At 39.0% G+C, this 19,235-nt stretch overlaps 1 protein-coding gene across 2 annotated transcripts; it reads left to right on the top strand.

Moving 5' to 3' along the window:
- The first annotated feature begins 3,798 nt into the window (after positions 1-3,798).
- On the top strand, positions 3,799-15,741 carry rcan1a (regulator of calcineurin 1a). Of its 2 annotated transcripts, none has more exons than XM_060929761.1 (4): positions 3,799-4,350; positions 13,969-14,142; positions 14,283-14,442; positions 14,527-15,741. In XM_060929761.1, exons 1-4 carry the CDS (start codon positions 4,231-4,233, stop codon positions 14,700-14,702), a joined length of 630 nt encoding a protein of 209 aa, XP_060785744.1. In that variant the 5' UTR covers positions 3,799-4,230; the 3' UTR covers positions 14,703-15,741. The 2 variants fall into 2 exon arrangements, with proteins under 2 accessions (XP_060785744.1, XP_060785745.1); XM_060929762.1 differs by lacking the exon at positions 3,799-4,350 and adding an exon at positions 12,246-12,806.
- Positions 15,742-19,235: the final 3,494 nt, after the last annotated feature.

Genomic DNA, 19,235 nt, shown 5'->3' with positions numbered 1-19,235 from the left:
ACCATCATAGGCACAGACTCACCCAAACTGGAAATTGATGATGGGGGGGGGGACAGACAAAATCACCTGGTCTTTTTCTAATCTTCAGCTGTCCAGTTAAGGTGACTCTGTGCCCATGAGAGCCTTGGTTTCCTGTCTTGAACCCAATATGTGCTCAGAGCTGTGTGAAGCAGGAATGGGTGATGCCCCTGATTTTTTCAGTCCGATACCAAGTAATACTAAAACTAGTGTGCTGATTCTTTAAAAAGTCTTATGTACGCAAAAAAATCTGTGACTTCTGTAGTGAAAACTGGTAAATGTAGATATCAAAAGTTGGATTTGAAAGCTTTGACACACATGGAAAAACTGACAATCTCTCGTTTTATTTTAAGAATATTTACATATTTACACTAGCAAGTCACTTGTGTAATTTAATTTGAAATGTCATTAATCCAATCAGCCCCAAAATGTACTATCCACCATGAGATGACATGTTTGTGATCAAATGACAGCTGATAGAATAATTCACTGTAGATAATCCCTGAAGGTATTAACAACCTAAGGTTTTTACCTTTAAAACAGTAGCATCTAATAAAATAATCTGTTTTGAAAATCCTGAGCGCTGCATATTCGTTTTTCACAAAATGGATAATATATGTTTTTCTTTTTTTGAAAATGTGTCCAATCTAGTATATACATGCACTGATTATGGCAATAATTCAACTGAGTGTTTATATGCACACCAATATCATGATTAGAATAATAAAAAAAAAAACCTCACTAGACTGATACAGGATCAATGAAGGAGGAGGGTTTTTTCCCCTCCCATAAAAGACCTAGTGCCTATTACATAGACATATACAGACAAAATATAAAATACCTATACATATTGAATCAAGCTGTTACCATCTTGGTGTGTTAATCAGTTTTTGCTTACTGCTATTATTTAGATACAGATTGAAGACACCTGATGAATATCTTAACGTGACCTTGGTCAGCTAAACTCTGCATACAGTGCAGTATGCTGCACCTCAAGAAATAACCAGCATTTCCTGCTTATTTGTCAAATGGTTAATTTAACCAACTATTATCGTTGGATAATGCCTGCCCCTCTGAAAAGCTCCTTTCTGTCAGAGAACTAACTGCATATTAGAGTCGTCCTTAAACTGGCATGACCACATAGACTATGGAGCAGGTTAGGATTAGTGGCACAGTTTAGGAAATATCTTGGAGTTGATGCATGTAAACAGCTCTATGGCACCCTTGTTCAGCCACTTTTTGAGTACTGTAATGTCATCTGGTCAAACGCCCCTCAAAACCAGTCTGGAGCAACTTATTAAGCTCCAAAAGAGAGGCACTCGTTTTATCTTACAGAAGAAAATACATAATGAACAATCAGCAGAACTGTTTAAACAGCTTGGTTGGGTAGATCATTGGTCCTTCCACAAATGTAGTGCTGCATATAAGTGCCTCCATGGCCTGTTTCCATCATATCTCTCAAGTATTGTAAAGAAAATTCATCAGCACATAACTATAACACCAAAGGAAGAGACATTCATACTGCTAAACTTGCATCCAACTCAGCTATGCTGTTTAACAGTCTTCACCCTGAGGTTAGATCTGTTCATAGTGTTGAGTTTAAATTGATATACTGGAGACATTATTCGTGAATGTATCGTTGAGACATTGCCAATGAAGATTATTAGTATTTATAATTAACATGTAATAAATGACATTGTAATTTATTTACATTATTTTTTGTCATGCGTTATTTTTGCACAGCATCTTTGGAAACCAGTGTCAACAGATTTCTGTGGATAAAAGTTATTAGTATTCGTATGGGGCTGAGTAAAATTAAGAATCAATTTGATCCTTAATTTTACAAGGAACCATACGATTACTTGTTTATAATATATAGGGCCAAATTCATACTTCGGAAGCCATTCAAGTTCACAGCATTTGTCATTCACGTTTTCTGAACCAATCTTGCATGTTTGAATCAGTTTCTAAAGCATTCCTTGTTTTCGCAAGTCTCTTGCTCTTCCCTCGAGGACTTTTCGTGATTCTTGAAAAGTAACATCTTTCAGGATTGATCCCGGATATTTCTTTTGTCTCAGATGCCGATCCGATGCTGCCTGCATGACTTTAAGAGAGTCTGGTTCGTAGTTTTCCCCATTTTCTTTCCTCACTTCTGCATAAAACTGCGATAGCACCTTGTCTAACTCTCAGCATTCATATGCCACTAGAGAGTCGTTTATTTGTCTTTCTGCGGCCCATTTCTTAAACACGAAAAGCCAAAAATTTGTATTTTTTTGGTATTTTCATTTTCGCTTGCAGCTGCCAATTGGTTTATCATTTCTTCGTCAAATATAGCAAAACGCGGCATTGCAGAGTCGGCCATTTTGTTGACAAAATTTGCTAATTTTTGTAACCGTAACCAAGCAACGAACTAGCCAATAGCATCAGAAATACAGCCCTGTGTTAAGGGAAAAAAAAAGCCCTCCTTGATTGACCAATCAGAATTGAGTAATTTGGCCCCGCGTCACTCGGTCACGTGTGGGTATTTCTCTTCTGTTGTAACTCATGCTCGTGTGGCAGTTTTTCATGTACTTCAAAGAGGTGTCGAAGGTATTCACATTCATTACTCAGAAGCATAGATACTAAGATTTTAAAAGACTAATGTAGAATTTGAAGTATCAACTCAAGTACAAAAATACCGATTTCAAAATAACTTAAAGTATAAAAGTAACGCACGAAAAAAAAAAAAGTCATTATGGACAAAGGCTTAGGCTGCGCCACGGGGGCCTATGGTGCCCTATCCCCCAAAAAATATTTTTCTAAAGGTCATAATGACTGTTATATTAAAATGTTAATGTTGAAAACTTTGGGATGCAGTAGGCTACCCGTTTCAGCTGCATATATACCCAGTAATTAACGCATTTTAGTACAATATCATAGAACCATGTGTGCGTACTACTGAACATTAACATGCGTTTCATGGAGCAGAGATATGACGACAATTTGCCTATAAGTATTGTTATGGTGCAAAGAGTCAAACTTATGAGGCATGTTAAATCAATAACTTTTATTGGAAAGTAAATGTACATCCAAGCTGAGCTGCCGGAATCTGAGGGCAACAGATGCGAGAAAACTTGATAGGAAAACTGGTGTACCCAGGGCAGGCTTAATAACCATTACCCTTGTATAGCTATCTATATACAGCAGACATTAGTGCTGTCAAAATACTATTTCATAAGCTTTATGGCACTGTCACAATACCTTACCGACTTTCTACATGCCGCATTTTGCTTCATTGTTATTTACAGAAGTGAAATGGCTCCAAACAGTGACTGATTCCCAGGCAGAATCTGTTTCTCAGTAGGCCTCGTTACTGCCTCTCTATCGGCTGAGCTGTAGGGAGTGGAGTGACAAGATGGGAAAAAAAAGTTCCTATCCTAAAGCGAACCAACAATAAATAAAAATGAATAAAACAAAGTCACTACTGAAAAACAGTACCTGATATCGATTTTATTATTATTATTTAAATATAAGGCTCGAGTCTTAGAACTGAAGTATCAGGCCAACTCCGCCATATTTGTTGACAAGATCTCGCGAGGGTATCGTTCTTATATAAAGAGAGCGCGTGAGAAAATCATTAAATTGCTTCAAATCGCCAAAATACCCCCCCCCCCCCCCCCCAAGTTTGTTTGTTTATTTTTTATGTTAATACCTAACTAACCGTAACCCACACGCGCATGTGCAAAGTAGCTTCCGGTGTTACTGTTGCTGAAGTGCAAACTACCCGAAGTCTCGAACTTCCAAAAGCCTCAGCTCTCTACTTTATAACAATTTTCGCTGCGTAAATGGGTTATAAATAAGTGCGTTTACAGCCTGGTTAGGGACCCTAAAACGCGAACAGAAGTAGCTCTTTTTTTTCCCCCTCAAAGGTTTTAGATATTTTTTACGAATTAAATATTAGAATATTTCCTAGGCTTTAATTTTGAAATCTGCCCTCCGGTAGTAATGACTTAACCTGTTGTTCGGTAAACGACCGTTTGTTTTATCTAAAACACTTTTGATACACATTCAAATAAAAAATATTACGCAGCCTTGCACAATATCTGTTTTTCCAAACGTTGGAAGTGTGCTAAAAGTTACCGGTTTGGTAGCTGTATAACGAACAAGCCGAGGTGGCTATAAAGCTCACTAGCTGAGATAAAGTGTACCGTTACTGGGAGACTGGTGCTAATCATGCAGCAGGCGGACATGGCGGAGGAAGAGGAGCTGGTCAATGTGCACTTCACTGCTCTTCCTGATTCTCTCATTGCGTATAAAGTGGATGAAGATGTGTTCCGACACGGACAGCTCCGAGTGAGTACTTCATTTACTGACGCCTTTAGACTCTGCTAGCTGTATTTGTGCTAAGGTCGTTTGTTAGCTGAAAGATGAATGAGAAGAGAAGAACCTGGGCTGTATCTCATAATGAATTTTAAACAGATGTCTGTTTGAAATAATAAAAAATACATCTAAATTTAGCCAGTCTCTTTGTTTGTGTTTGCCTCGATAGAGCAAGCAACTCACGATTGTACTGACTGCAGATCCCCCATTGTTATTTAAAATATTACCGACCAACATATCTCTCTTTGTCTCTCAAATCAAGTCAAGTGGGGATTTCTTGTCATTCCTCTATAATTTGGATACACTGGAACAAAATGTCGTTTCTCCAGGACCAGGGTGCAGCACATACTGTATAATTATGGAAAGCTGTTTCTGCCCCCATGTTAATGAAAAGGTTTCTCATTATGACTTCTCATAATAATGAGAGAATTTTGCATGAATAATTATGACGTTCTGTCTCATAATAATGACTTGCTACAACCCCAAATCCAAAAACAATGTTGGAACGCTGTGTATAACAAATAAAAACAGAATGTGGTGATTTGCAAATCAGAGAATCCCTATATTTTACTGTAAATAGTACAAAGACAACATATCAAATGTTGAAACTGACACATATATGAGTCAGATCATGGAATCTTGGGACACATGTCTGCCCAGGGGCATTTTGAGTTATTGACAGATTCAGAAAGTACAGTTTCTAAGCTTTCCAATGATGCCTTCCATGTGGAGATCTGACAATATGTAAACAAACATGGCTGCCAGGTTTGCTTCATTAAATAGGGAAGATTTTGAAATAGAAAGATGCATTGAACACCCAAAAGGAATGTGTAAATAATAATAATAATAATAATAAATGGCTTTTTTATGGTATATTACATTCAGCTAGCATGATACTGAACTCGTCTTCGACTTGTTCAATATCGTGCTAGCTGAATGGACTATATCTGATATACCACTCTGCGTCAACCAATATTATTTAAATATTTCACTCTGATGACATCACTCCTAGTGTTTTCCCACTAACTGGATGCGCATTGTCAAAATTAAAATTCTTTTGATTAACTTGCAGGTTTTTTTGGTCCATATAATATAAAGAACATTACACGGTTGCGCAAAGATATGAAGTTTATCATCTCATGTTAAAGTATTTTCACTCGTGATATCACGAGTAAGCCAATGAGTGAAAATATTTTTCAATACAAGATGATAAACTTCATATCTTTGCACAACTGTGTAATATCCTCTCTCTCATTATTTATATATGTATAACAACTTTTTTTGAAGTGTTGCTGGCATCAAATTCAAAATGAGCGCATATGCATTGCCACAGTCACTCGCTAGCGCAGAACTTTACATCGCTGATGTGTGACATGTCTTGACAGCCATGCAGTATTGTAAACCATATTCAATGCTCATTCTCCACTGGGTAGAGTGACATAATACACGTAGGATAGCAATATGCTAACAATATTGCGTGCTATCAAACCAAATGAATGAAACCTGCTAGAAGGGAATAGAACACCATGTTTTTATTCCATCAAAAAAGTGTCCTGTATGTATAATAATGGAAAATATGTCACTGAGATCTGTGATGTATTTTGTATGAAAATTGCAAGTTTTTCAACACAAAGATAAACTTTATATCTTCAAGCCAATGTGTGATTTTTTTTTTCTTATATAGACACATTCACAAACAAAGTACCCAGATTTATCAAAACATGAGTGATGTATAGAGTTTTATGTCACTGTTTTGGTTCTCCATGTCCTGGATGTAGCGTGCATGAAAAATACGAGTGGTGTGTTTCTCAGTAAAACACTTATCCATAAATACATAATGTATATTAAAAACGTTTTTAATTTCAGTTCACTTTTTTCATACAGCTGGAATTTATTACATTCATAAAAAACATTTGGTATTGACGTTTAATAAAGCACATTTCTTGCTTAGATACAGTGGGGCAAAAAAGTATTTAGTCAGTCACCAATTGTGCAAGTTCTCCCACTTAAAAAGATGAGAGGCCTGTAATTTTCATCATAGGTACACTTCAACTATGAGAGACAGAATGAGAAATCCAGAAAATCACATTGTCTGATTTTTAAAGAATTTATTTGCAAATTATGGTGGAAAATAAGTATTTGGTCAATAAAAAAAGTTCATCTCAATACTTTGTTATATACCCTTTGTTGGCAATGACAGAGGTCAAATGTTTTCTGTAAGTCTTCACAAGGTTTTCACACACTGTTGCTGGTATTTTGGCCCATTCCTCCATGCAGATCTCCTCTAGAGCAGTGATGTTTTGGGGCTGTCGCTGGGCAACACGGACTTTCAACTCCCTCCAAAGATTTTCTATGGGGTTGAGATCTGGAGACTGGCTTGGACACTCCAGGACCTTGAAATGCTTCTTACGAAGCCACGCCTTCGTTGCCCGGGCGGTGTGTTTGGGATCAGTGTCATGCTGAAAGACCCAGCCATGTTTCATCTTCAATGCCCTTGCTGATGGAAGGAGGTTTTCACTCAAAATCTCATGATACATGGCCCCATTCATTCTTTCCTTTACACGGATCAGTCGTCCTGGTCCCTTTGCAGAAAAACAGCCCCAAAGCATGATGTTTCCACCCCCATGCTTCACAGTAGGTATGGTGTTCTTTGGATGCAACTCAGCATTCTTTCTCCTCCAAACATGACAATTTTAATTTTTACCAAAAAGTTCTATTTTGGGGCGGCACGGTGGTGTAGTGGTTAGCGCTGTCGCCTCACAGCAAGAAGGTCCTGGGTTCGAGCCCCGGGGCCGGCGAGGGCCTTTCTGTGTGGAGTTTGCATGTTCTCCCCGTGTCCGCGTGGGTTTCCTCCGGGTGCTCTGGTTTCCCCCACAGTCCAAAGACATGCAGGTTAGGTTAACTGGTGACTCTAAATTGACCGTAGGTGTGAATGTGAGTGTGAATGGTTGTCTGTGTCTATGTGTCAGCCCTGTGATGACCTGGCGACTTGTCCAGGGTGTACCCCGTCTTTCGCCCGTAGTCAGCTGGGATAGGCTCCAGCTTGCCTGCGACCCTGTAGAAGGATAAAGCGGCTAGAGATAATGAGATGAGATGAGTTCTATTTTGGTTTCATCTGACCATATGACATTCTCCCAGTCCTCTTCTGGATCATCCAAATGCTCTCTAGCAAACTTCAGACGGGCCTGGACATGTACTGGCTTAAGCAGGGGGACATGTCTGGCACTGCAGGATTTGAGTCCCTGGCGGCGTAGTGTGTTACTGATGGTAGCCTTTGTTACTTTGGTCCCAGCTCTCTGCAGGTCATTCACTAGGTCCCCCCGTGCGGTTCTGGGATTTTTGCTCACCGTTCTTGTGATCATTTTGACCCCACGGGGTGAGATCTTGCATGGAGCCCCAGATCGAGGGAGATTATCAGTGATCTTGTATGTCTTCCATTTTCTAATAATTGTTCCCACAGTTGATTTCTTCACACCAAGCTGCTTACCTATTGCAGATTCAGTCTTCCCAGCCTGGTGCAGGTCTACAATTTTGTTTCTGGTGTCCTTTGACAGCTCTTTGGTCTTGGCCATAGTGGAGTTTGGAGTGTGACTGTTTGAGGTTGTGGACAGGTGTCTTTTATACTGATAACGAGTTCAAACAGGTGCCATTAATACAGGTAACGAGTGGAGGACAGAGGAGCCTCTTAAAGAAGTTGTTACAGGTCTGTGAGAGCCAGAAATCTTGCTTGTTTGTAGGTGACCAAATACTTATTTTACCGAGGAATTTACCAATTAATTCATTAAAAATCCTACAATGTGATTTCCTGGATTCTTTCCCCCCCATTCTGTCTCTCATAGTTGAAGTGTACCTATGATGAAAATTACAGGCCTCTCTCATCTTTTTAAGTTGGAGAACTTGCACAATTGGTGGCTGACTAAATACTTTTTTGCCCCACTGTATGTCTAAAAATAAAGTTAAAAACTGTTTGAAGGGATACACATTGTCATACTATCTACACTATAAACAGCTGATTCCATCCCATTTTCATATTGTAATTGATAAACATGGTACATCAAGGGTGCCTATATAACTTTTTTTTTTCATTTAGTCTGATTATACATTACTGACTAAACTACAGGGTGTTTCAAAAATATGATATTATTTGAGATGTAAATATCCCAGAAACTACATAGTCTAGGCAAATGAATCTGAACAGGCTTAATGTTAAGCAGTATAAGATTTATTCGTCAAAATTTGAATGTGAAATTCAAAGGTATGTGCATTCCATGAATGATTTCACAGATTTTCAATATGCACGTCTCCTGAGACATGGCACACGTCAAGTCAGTAGTCCAGCTCCTGCCAAACATGCTGCAGTACGTCTTTTGGTATGGTGCATTTTTAGAGAATTCTCTAAATTCGCAGTCTTGTTCGACTGTGTTCGAGTGTACTCTAATACACAAAACGCCTTTTCTTTTCCAGTGACTGGCATTTCTCTACCTAAAAAGATAAAGCTTAAAACATTAAACAAAATTTTGACCTGTTTCCACACATGCTGTTAAAATTTGAGGTCAATTGAACGAGAATTGGCAAAGTTATTAGATATAACATTTTTTGAAACACCCTGTATATCAGCTGCCAAAGTACTAAAGAAACTAGTAATGACATATCAGGACATACTTTTACCATTTTTATCTATTTATTTGTTTTAATCAAACACTTGCCATTCAAATTCAAAGGTTTGTTTGAAACCAGAAAGGGGCAGTAACCACATTCCAACATGTAGGTCAAGTCATTTCTTGGCCCATATTTTGTGGAATTTTTTTTTCTCTGTAATGGAGGGAATTTATATTGTAGCAAAGTAAAATACCTTAAACATACCCAAGTGACCTTGGTTCTTAAAAAAAAAAGAACTTTGTTACAGTAATGAGAGTAATTATAATTAGTTACTTCCATCCCTGCAATTCACACAGATGTAGAGATCAGACATATCCATTCAATATACTGCATTCATTCACATGCAGTAATATGTTTTTGCGGTTAGCTCTGTGACAGAAAGGTTTTGCTCAATGTGCCATACATCAAAAATGGAAGAAAAAATCTTGATAAAAGTTTGTGTCCAGGTTGCAAACGCGATGCTCAAACACACAGTCATGTTTGTTTCCAGGTGGGACAGAATAACCAGCTTGGGGGAAACAAGAATTGTGTTTGAGTGGAAAACGGGAAAATGGACATCATATAGTATTCAGATTTCTTAAATGTGTTTAAACCATTAATATGGTTACATGCGCTACTATGCTGAAAGCTGCCATTATGTTTTTATCTTTACACCATGCAGTCCCTCGAGACACTGTTGTAATTTCAATAACTTCATCAACACTGACCCAGTTAATGTCTAAAAGGAAAACAGTGTGATGTACACAAATTCTGGTGCATTTTAAGTCATCTAATTAGTGGTGTCAAGTCCATTTTTGAACGCAGTCATTGGCATCATTACTTGCATGTGTTTTCTAAATGAGTGCCTTTCTACATATTTGAAAAAGAAAGCCTAATGTTCCTGATCCTGTAAGCTATTTAACAGTGTTATATGATACAACACTGTCTTCATTAAAATGTCTCTCATTCTCATTATCTCTAGCCGCTTTATCCTGTTCTACAGGGTCGCAGGCAAGCTGGAGCCTATCCCAGCTGACTACGGGCGAGAGGTGGGGTACACCCTGGACAAGTCGCCAGGTCATCACAGGGCTGACACATAGACACAGACAACCATTCACACTCACATTCACACCTACGGTCAATTTAGAGTCACCAGTTAACCTAACCTGCATGTCTTTGGACTGTGGGGGAAACCGGAGCACCCGGAGGAAACCCACGCGGACACGGGGAGAACATGCAAACTCCACACAGAAAGGCCCTCGCCGGCCACGGGGCTCGAACCCGGACCTTCTTGCTGTGAGGCGACAGCGCTAACCACTACACCACCGTGCCGCCCCTCATTAAAATGTATTTGTTTAATATTTTAAAGTTAATATTTACTAATAATTAACTTTTTAAATAATAAATCTGATGTCTTTCAGACACTGCAGTGCAAAAATGATATCTTAGCAAGTGAAAATATCTTGAAAATAGTTGTAACCATCTAGCATTTCCTATTAGAAGACACCAATTCTGAGTTTATTAAACCTAGTTCTAGATTGCAACCAACTTATTCTAAGATGTCTTATCAAGTAAAAATGTGTCCACACAGCAAGATAATTTCACTAGCATTATAAATAATTTTCTCCTCATATTCAGTTTTTTTTGCAGTGTGATTATAATAAATTCTGTCTGATTGTGTGCTTTAAGGTGTTTTGTAATAAGACTGCTTTCATGGTTAAATAGAAAGAATTTTCATTATTTGTTCTAGCCGTTGACTGATTTTCATATCAGGACCTCCTCAAGATAAAAATTTTGAAACGTGTTGAGTTGTAAGGGTCAGGCTCCAGCTGGACTCAGACAGCTGATAGTTGTGTGATGGAAGATTCCACTGGGTTTAGTGTCTCTGGAAAGTCTGGAAATGCACCATTGGACTGATATGTTTCCTTAAAGCTCATAAACAGTTTAGTCAGTGGAAAGTGCAAGTTGTTCTGTTCTGAATCAGCAAAGTCCTCAAAAGGACATTGGGAAAGAGACCAGAGGGATCATAGAGAAGCTTGACGAAAGCTTTGTGTTCGAGTCCAACAATTTAACATTGCCTTCACTTTGTGACTTGTTGATGGACTTAATGTGGCCTAGCCTGCCTACTTCGTGACCAGACATTACCCAAAGCCTTATTATTGTTTAAGCTGCCATTATTTAGTAGCCTACTTGCATGTCAGGTTTTTCTGAAAAGTATGCTGACAGTTGTATTCCTATGTTGTTAAAAAAGGACATCAATACATAATCGCATAGAAAATAAATTAGATGTTTTGAAAGACATTTTCTTTTAGTTTACTGCATGATCTGTCATTTGGTTAAAATGCCCAAAGCCTCTGTTTGGAGAAAAATCTACATCAGTTCAAGGTTTTTAAAGCTGCTGTAAATGAGCGGTTTGAGTTGACAGGAATATGTGGTCATTTGTTAAATAGCCACCCTTGTTGGAAGTTTCCTAACCCTGTCCCAGAGCACCTACATTCTTTCCCTTTGTTTTATGTTGGTTTCATATTTCTACCTTTCCATTGCACAAGTGGTCTGGCTTCACTTGAATCCTGGTCTTGTTCAACACACACACAAATGAGTGTTTAGATATAGTTGCACTCATCTCAGTGACTGTGACATAATGGGTTGACCATTTCACCTGAGAGACTTTGGGTTGGAGAAAAGAAAGGACTGTATTTGTTTGGCTTGCCAGCTCCGGAGAGAAAAACGTCATGTGGTGTAAAAATAAATCTGACGTCTTTGTGCTGAATGCCACTTAAAATGATGGACTGACTGCTCCGCAATAAAGTGACAAATCCGCTGGCTCTAGAGTCGGAGAGAAAGGATAGGGGAGCAGATGGATGGATCAAAAATGGAGCATGAGAGAGAGAGATGAAAGGAATTAACATGCATGGAAAGTATGCTGCAGGGAGCTCTTGCTAACACAGCTGCCTTATTGCACAGCTCAGCTGATTTAGATTTTCCATCCTGCTCATGAAGGGCGGGTGTTCAGGATCGCTGGTGTGTATGATAGGTTACAGTTTTCCAGTTCTATATGCCCAACAGGAATGTGTCAAAATGGAGCAGAATGAGGTTGGTAAAACTGAGGTCAGGCTCTAGTCAGCAATGACACACATTTTCCAGCCCTTGTGCTCTTGTTTTGAATGGAGATGAGTCAGCACAGACAGCAAGGAAGGAGGACTGTAGTTTCACTCCCTTCCTGAAGGGGCTGGGTCTGTCTGTGTGCTGCTCTTACATAAAGAGCAGAGAACACGCGAGTGTACAGTCTGGCTGAGCCTGAAAGACATTTAATCAGTCTTTTCCAGAAGACTGTTTGGACAACACAGCTTCCTTCTGCTCTGTTAACAAGTCAGCGTGCCTCCATCGTATCTTTTTTTTGTTGTTGTTTTCTCTCTCTCTCTCTCTCTCTCTCTCTCTCTCTCTGCTGGTTTTGATGTGTTGCTCGTTTTAGCTGTGACTTATTTCCGGCATCAAGTTCTTCCTTCAACCACAGCCTTGACTTCAACAGACGGCTCAAAGAGGAAGCTAGAATAGAAAGAAGAGGCCACCTCGCCGGAAAATTGAAGACTAGAATTTAGTTCTGATCCAGATCTCATTCTACTATCACACTGGGGAAGGCAAAACGGACCCCTTTCAGATTTTTCACTTCTCAAGTCCGCTGCAGGATTCAGCGAGCATCCATCATGCACTTGAAAACCATGAAGTGCAACCGCTTCTGCCTTATCGCATCCCTAGAGGATCTGGATATGTTTAACAGACCTGAGGCCAGGGTACTGTATTTTAGTGTGTTTTATATCCAATGATCTTTTCTGTGCACCACAAAACACCTGAATGTGACTGTGGTCTAGTAAAAGTAGACTGATTATAAAATGTACCTGATTTGTTTATTCAAAGGTTCGAAATGTTTTTGATGGATTGTTATTGATATAAAGCTGTACTGCGAATTTTTGACTTTTTAACATCACTTGGCAAAAATGACAAGTGTGTGTATGAGAGAGAGATTACAGAAATGTATCCTTGGTTGTATATATGTACGTAAATTGTTCAGAAAAGTCACAGAAGCAATAATTAACCGGAAACATCTGAGAAAAAAAATTAAGTTGTGTAACTGTTAAACAGTAGAAGCAAACACACCATTCTGCTACAATACATGACAGAGGCTAGTCAAAAAAAATTAGTTTAAAAACCCAGTTTAACACGAGCTCAGTAGTCAGATTTCAGTGGCTTTGCTTGAGATAGGACAGACGGATACAATAGGGATGAGTAAGAATGGTTAGGTCAGGAATGTTGTCTTTAAAGGGACATCAGATGTGCCACTATGCTAACATGGAATTCAGTTATGCTGTGCTTTTCCAGGATGCGTTTGTTCGGTCACTACTGTGAGTTAATCAGTTAGTCCTGTTGTCAGACTAAAGAACAAGAAGAGATTGGGAAAATGGAAAATAATGGAAATAAGCAAGGTGGAATGACTAATGAGGAGCGATTCAGAGCTATGTGTCTGACGTGAGTGATGACCAAGTGCTCAAACGTGCACACATTTACACGCAATTGGTAAATAACTGTGCTTCAGGAAGTTGGCACAGAATGCAATCTTGTCACTGTTTTGCATGGGGCCTGATCCAGTTTTCCACCATCATTTGTCTGTGCTCCTGCATACCTCAGTGATTCTCCCTTGTTACCCTGGAAACCATGATCTTGTGGTGCATTCATAGAGCCTAGAGGCAGTCATTCACAGGCTTTGTATAGCATTAACATTTTGTGCGTCACTGAGGATTAATCTAGACAAAATGCAATACTTACAAAATGTCAATGTCATAGCCTGATTTAAAAAAAAAAAAACTGCCAAATGCAGTTACAGTTGGCTTGGCTATATTTTTTATATGCGTTTTCAGGTAACTGTACATTTATTTCAGTGTTTGATTTCTCCCTCAGGCTCGTTTCGAAGAGCTCTTCCGTGCCTTTGATGGTGAAGTTACTTTTCAGTTTTTCAAGAGCTTCAGACGAGTGAGAATTAACTTCAGTAATGCTCTGGCAGCTGCAGAGGCGAGATCAAGACTCCACAAGAGCGACTTCAACGGCTCAGAGCTCCGACTTTATTTTGCCCAGGTGTGTTACTGTTATTTATATTCCTTGTCTTGCCTTTCTGATTAGCAACACAAGTTTTAGTTCAGTGACCGACATTTTCCGAAAATCTTTCAGTATTTTTAATCGTTGCTCTCTCTCTGATCCCATCGTTCCCCCTTTAGTCAGTACATATAGGAAGTGCACGACTGGAGCCTCCTAAGCCAGAGAAGCAGTTCCTCCTCTCTCCACCTCCTTCTCCTCCTGTGGGATGGGAACAGGCTCAGGATGCCACACCTGTCATTAACTACGACCTTCTCTGTGCCATCGCCAGACTTGGCCCAGGTGGCTTCACGCATACAATGAAAAGATGCTGAGTGTTCATTCCTGAGCTTCACTCATTATCTCTCTTTTTATTAATCCCTCTAGGGGAGAAATACGAGCTGCACTCTGGAACCCCCACTACCCCCAGCGTGGTGGTGCATGTGTGCGAGAGTGATCAGGACAGCTCCGGTGCCGAGGACAATATGGACAGCTTCAGACAGCCGCGACCCAAAATCATCCAGACCCGGCGTCCAGAGTACAGCTCCTCTGTCACCCAGTGAGCATGAGGAGTATGTCCTTGTGCTTTTAAGTTTGTTTTTCTGTCTCGGGATTGTCAGGCATGCACATAGTCTGTCCCCATAGAGGAAGCGTTGAGTCCAAGATCAGGCTTGCAGAGAAAGGCACTACATCTGCACTGTCTTTCAGGGGAAAGTGAGTTTATTGCATGCATTTGTTGATAAAGTGGCTCATTTCAACACATCTAAAGGCCAAGGGGGTTTCATGAATAGTTTCCATTGATGTCTATGACTACAGAGAACAAAAACCCTCCTGTCGTGGCTTTATTTATCTCCTTTAATTTGAGAAGCATGTTTTAGGGCAGTGCAAGGTGCATTTTTGTAATGGAATTTGTCGTCATGGATTTGGTTTTCTCAATAGCCTCCTTTCTACACATGATGATTTCTTTACTGTTGGCATCAGTGGAAATGTGAGGTATTATTACAAAGCCTTTGTATGAATGTTTGGTTGATCTTAGACTTAACATTTGTGGTAATGGGTATTTTCGACTTTATATGTTGGTTGTAAGGAATGACAAAAGTAAAAATACAGATTTAATTTCAGTTTCCTTTCTCAAAAATCATCATGTTGAATTAATCACTTGTTTACTATTAATTTGACAAACCTTTTTGGTCAGTAGGAATGAAAGGTTTATTGGTACATCCTGACATCTCATCTCGATGATAATATTTGTATGGAAACACCTTGCCATGACTGAAATTTGCATTAATTTCCTTCGACCATAACACTGTAATACAGTCAGTTTTAATGAGGGATGACCTTTATGCCCTTTACTAGAATTTGCACAAGTTACATTTGTTACATGGTAAAAGTCGTTGTACTAATGTCTGCTTTATTCAGCCTATTCGTGTTTGACTGTGTATGTTTGTTTACCTCATTGTAATGTCTTAATGTCTGGTTGCTCAGAAATTTGAAAGAACCTGCTCGGTTTCCACAAAGTTGTTGACTCAGTAATGGCTTGGATGTATGTATTGTGATTTGTACCTTAACAACCAAAATAATAAATCAGGATTTTGACTTGTACAGTTGTGCTTCACGTGCTTTTACATTTTTTTTTTCATGATTCCACTTGTTTACCTTTATGATTCTGAGCACATGAACTGAAATGTGGTTTTAAAAAAATATATATTATACAGTTGCATGAAGAGATGAAGTTGATCTTCGAGTGGTGAATGTATATTTCATGAGTGAGCAAGGCAAATGAGTGAAAATAATTTTAATACAAGAAAAACTTCATATCTTTGTTCACCATGTAATGTTCTTTTATATTATATGGACACATCAAAAAAAAATGTGCAAGTTAATCAAAAGAATTTTAATTTTGAACTGGTTCGCCATTTTGACAACATGCGTCCACTCAGGAAAACACTGGGAGTGACCTCGTCAGAGTGAAATATTGGAAATTGTTATACATGCAGGCCACTTTTTCCATGGAATAAAAACAGGTATTCTAATCCCTTCTAGCGGGTTTATTGATGGCATGCAATACTATATCACTTATCCTCCATGTATTATGCCACTCTCTGCAACGGAGAATGAGCGTGCAATATGGTTATAATATTGCACGTTGTCAAGACAAAATGACCTCACACTTTGGTGCTCATGCGACGATCCAATGACAAAACTTTTCTGCTGTGCATGCACGTGATCATTTCTTTATCAGCCGGGAGAGAGAGAGAGGAGATGGGGTTAATTCAGTGCTCGGATTAAGCATTAAATAAATAAACTGAAACTAAAGACATGCTGAACACCCAAAAGGCTACCAAAACTTCACTGGATATTCTTCACACATATTTACAAGAGAAAAACATACCAACAGACATCGAAAAACTGGAAAAGAGACACATCGGAGATGTAAAACTTCCGTGCTAGCGAGTGACTGTGACAGTTTGTACAAAAACATGGCCACGACGCTTGCTTCATTAAAAGCGGAAGATTTAAAAAGAAAGAGGCGCTGGACACCTGAAAGGCTACCAAAACTTCAATGGATATTCTTCATGCATATTTACAAGAGAAAAACATACCAATGGACATCGAAAAACTGGAAAAGAGAGCAATAGCAGAAATATTGTCAAAGTTCTACTTGGAGGTGAGGAAACGTGATGGAGACTTTTACAAGAGGAGTTCACTCAGCAAAGCCCTTTTGTTTTGAACAAATGCAATGTAACAATTAACTCCTACCAAAAGTAACTTTGAACTCGAACTGTCAACCTGTATATAGCTTGTATATAAGTTGGGTTTTTGGACTTGTACCATTTTTATTGTTAGAACTTTGTACATGTACATTGGATTGACAGAACATTGAATTGCATTCGATCAGAATTAGCATTCAATATTGGTAAGTCACCCCCCTGTTCTTAACTTTTTGTAAAATCTATAATTATTCCATCGAATGTGTATGTATAATAATATTGGCTGGCTTTTCTTGTCATATATCAGATATATTCCATTCAGCTCGTCTTTGACTCGTTCAATATCATGCTAGCTGAATGGAATATATCTGATAGACCACTCAAAGCCAGCCAATATTATTTAAATATGTCGCTCAGATCCGCGATGCATTTCATATGAAAAATGTGAGTTTTTCAATACGAGAAGATAAACTTCATATCTTCAAGCCAGTGTGTGATTTTCTATTTATTATACAGACACATTCAAAAACAAAAAGTACCCAAATTTATCAAAACAATTTATTAATTTCCTCACGAGTGGCATATACAGATTTGTCACGATTTTGGTTCTGCATGTCCCAGAGGTAGCGTATATGAAAAATCTGAGTGGTGTATTTCCCAGTAAAACACCTGTCCCACACACACACACACGTGTATATATATATATATATATATATATATATATATATATATATATATATAAAGGAATGAATGGGCCCTCATACTGGTCTAATGCAGTAATGACGCACGTAGAGGACTTTTCAAGGTGAAGTGTGGATTACTCTAGAAATAGAATCCATGAGGCTCAAAAGACCTCACGTCATCACCAATGCCTACTTCAATGTGCAACATTGTTCCCTCTGCTGTAGAAATATTAATCCTCAAGGTCAAATGGATGTCTGTACACTGTTCAGTGACAGAATGTTCCTTCCCAAGTGCAGGACTAACAGACTTAAAAACTCCTTTGTCCCTCACGCCATCAGACTGTCCAACTCCTCTCTGGGGGGGAGGAGGGGTAACAGGAGGACAGAGGACGGGAAGGAGCAGTAGCCTAGCCTAGCCTGGCAAAAAGCAATACTGGACAATGTGCAATATAAATGTGCAATACCTCTCCTGCTGGACTTTTTTTTTCTTTCTTCTTTTCCCATATCTTATTCTTTTTTTATATTTGTCTCATCTCATCTCATTATCTCTAGCTGCTTTATCCTTCTACAGGGTCGCAGGCAAGCTGGAGCCTATCCCAGCTGACTACGGGCGAAAGGCGGGGTACACCCTGGACAAGTCGCCAGGTCATCACAGGGCTGACACATAGACACAGACAACCATTCACACTCACACCTACGGTCAATTTAGAGTCACCAGTTAACCTAACCTGCATGTCTTTGGACTGTGGGGGAAACCCACGCGGACACGGGGAGGACATGCAAACTCCACACAGAAAGGCCCTCACCGGCCCCGGAGCTCGAACCCAGGACCTTCTTGCTGTGAGGCGACAGCGCTAACCACTACACCACCGTACCGTCCTTTTATATTTGTATGTAAAAATTTAATTTATCTAGAAGTTTTTTCTCTATTTTCTATTCTCTGTTTATCCTGTAATGATGCTGCTGGAATTTTAATTTCCCTGAGGGAACCCGCCCAAAGGGATCAATAAAGTTCTATCTAATCTGATCTACTGTTTTCTGGAAGATCTCATTCAATAAGCACTGTCTGCTTTCTGATATTACTTTTTATTACATAGTCATAAAAAGAACCAAGGACAGGTTATTACTTGGTTACAGTATGTGTATCAAGCTACTATATTAGCTTCACCAATGTTATACTGGTTTTATATATAACATTTACTTATTAGAGGTCACTGAAGTCCTTTCATTACATGGGAAAACATTAGAGCGTATTTGGTTCAGAGTCTGCCCTCTTGAAGTGTATGTAGTCATGACGTGAAGATGTTGCCCTCACCAACCTTCACTTGTTTTAGACTTATTAAACCTGCTGATGACTTCAAGGAGAGGTGGGTGTGACTGTTTCATATATGTGGGTGGATCCATAACCTTCAAGAGTCTCCATGTGCATATAATTTATGAGATAAAACCAAGGACGTTACTATACACCACAGGTTGCGCTTCATTAATCTTTTTATAACTCAACCCACTGGAGATTTGAAGGTATGTCTTTTCAGTAGTTTTATGTGCCTTTTTTAATCAAGGCATTTAAAAATTGAAAAACTGAAATCTCATTTAATGCTTTTCCTGACATTGAATTGTAATTAAATAATAATTCATGATGCTGAAGAGCAATATTAACTCATCGTGGTTTTCTTTTTTTTTCAAACTAGTGAAGGCAAAT

This window comes from Neoarius graeffei, chromosome 9 (genome assembly GCF_027579695.1).
Source record: "Neoarius graeffei isolate fNeoGra1 chromosome 9, fNeoGra1.pri, whole genome shotgun sequence".
Taxonomy (NCBI): Eukaryota; Metazoa; Chordata; class Actinopteri; order Siluriformes; family Ariidae; genus Neoarius; species Neoarius graeffei.
This window is presented reverse-complemented; position numbering and strand designations above follow the sequence as displayed.

What these genes read in the sequence shown, in the direction of transcription:
- rcan1a (XM_060929761.1), top strand. Translation starts at nt 4,231, where the DNA reads ATGCAGCAGGCGGACATGGCGGAGGAAGAGGAGCTGGTCAATGTGCAC. An exon ending in TCCGACTTTATTTTGCCCAG is followed by an intron (nt 14,143 to 14,282) that starts GTGTGTTACTGT and finishes TTCCCCCTTTAG; the next exon opens with TCAGTACATATAGGAAGTGC. An exon ending in CATCGCCAGACTTGGCCCAG is followed by an intron (nt 14,443 to 14,526) that starts GTGGCTTCACGC and finishes TAATCCCTCTAG; the next exon opens with GGGAGAAATACGAGCTGCAC.